Raw genomic sequence first — 1,371 nt, 5'->3', positions numbered from 1 at the left:
GTTGTATTACAATAATTATGTTGATATATGTATAGGGAGCACTGAGCAGGAATGAGTTCCGTTCTCGATTGGTAGTGTAGAGACTGTATATTAATTATTTTTTTTATATTAATTTTTTAAAATTTATATTATAAATAAAATTATAAAATAAATTATAATTAATGTAGATATATATATATTTCGCTTTTGAAGTTGAGTGATAGTGATATTTTTAAGTATTAATTAAAAATAAATGGATCATAAGTGATGATTTTCCTTTTTAGAATCTTTTTTACAATTTAAAATACATAATAATACATAATTTGAAAATTACAAAGAAATCGGCAGAGAGGGGGGGCTTATACTCAATATCTACATATATTCTTTATATTATTCTCCGTTGTGTGATAATGATTATAACATGAGAAATCTAACTTTCTAGCGGCTCAAAAACCATTGGTAAGCAGACCGAAAACGTTGATAGTCTTAAAAATAAAGTTGCCAAGTTGGAGAAGCAAGTAATTAATCTGACAAAAAAACACGTGGAAGGATCTAAGAAACCTGACCATGTTGTATACGGTCAGAAGCCCCTTCACCGCATTCCAAAAGCAACATCAGCTATATTTGGAAAGTCTGGTTGTAGCTGTAAATCTGTGCGGAGTTGCTCCTCACAGATTTGTAGTTGCGTGAAGAACAGCAACAAATGTGGTCTGTCATGTAAATGTGACAACGAAATGTGTCAAAATCAGGTAATATTATCATTTGAATGTATGATGTTTTTATGTATAGTAACCTGAAAATAAATTAATTGATATTTTACAGAAACCAGAATATGATCAAGAGAAGAATAAATTGTGTTGCAACTAGGCTGGGTTCGTCTTGACGCTTTCAGCGCTGTAAGCATCATTTTATCTTCGTTGCACATCGAATATCAAATGAAGATAGAACGATGCTTTCAGCGCTAAAAGCGCCAAAACAAACGCAGTCTTCTAGTCATATCTGTAAATAGTTTCTTTAAATTTTTAAAATATTTGCTTATAATTCTAAATTTATGAACAAATTTTATTATGGAATAATAAGAGTTTTTTAATAATATTAAGAACTGATTATTTCACAGACAAGGCCAGTTCAAAATTGGAAAGTCACTGGTTGTAGCTGTAAAGGGAATTGCTCCTCACGAATGTGTGGTTGCGTGAAGAATTCCAACAGCTGTGATCCGTCATGTAAATGTGACGAAAAAATATGTGAAAATAACAGATTGTGTTATAGAGATAGAGATATGTACTAACACATTAACATATGTTAATACAGTTATATTTTACAAATGTAAAGTTTAAAAGTACTTTATATATATACCTCTATTTTTGTACGGTGTACAAAATTTTTTTTATC

The 1,371-nt window shown here is 29.9% G+C and overlaps 1 protein-coding gene across 1 annotated transcript; it reads left to right on the top strand.

Moving 5' to 3' along the window:
• Positions 1 to 421: 421 nt before the first annotated feature.
• Positions 422 to 846, top strand: LOC112464550 (the record flags this gene model as incomplete). Its single annotated transcript, XM_025031595.1, has 2 exons — positions 422 to 728; positions 802 to 846. Coding segments are annotated over 2 exons (352 nt in total), but the record flags the coding sequence as incomplete, so codon positions are not given.
• Between the last annotated feature and the right edge of the window lie 525 nt (positions 847 to 1,371).

The sequence above is a fragment of the Temnothorax curvispinosus genome, unplaced genomic scaffold (genome assembly GCF_003070985.1).
Source record: "Temnothorax curvispinosus isolate PA1 unplaced genomic scaffold, ASM307098v1 QBEX01014298.1, whole genome shotgun sequence".
Taxonomy (NCBI): domain Eukaryota; kingdom Metazoa; phylum Arthropoda; class Insecta; order Hymenoptera; family Formicidae; genus Temnothorax; species Temnothorax curvispinosus.
Note: the sequence above shows the minus strand (reverse complement) of the source record. Positions and strands in the feature narration are given on the sequence as shown.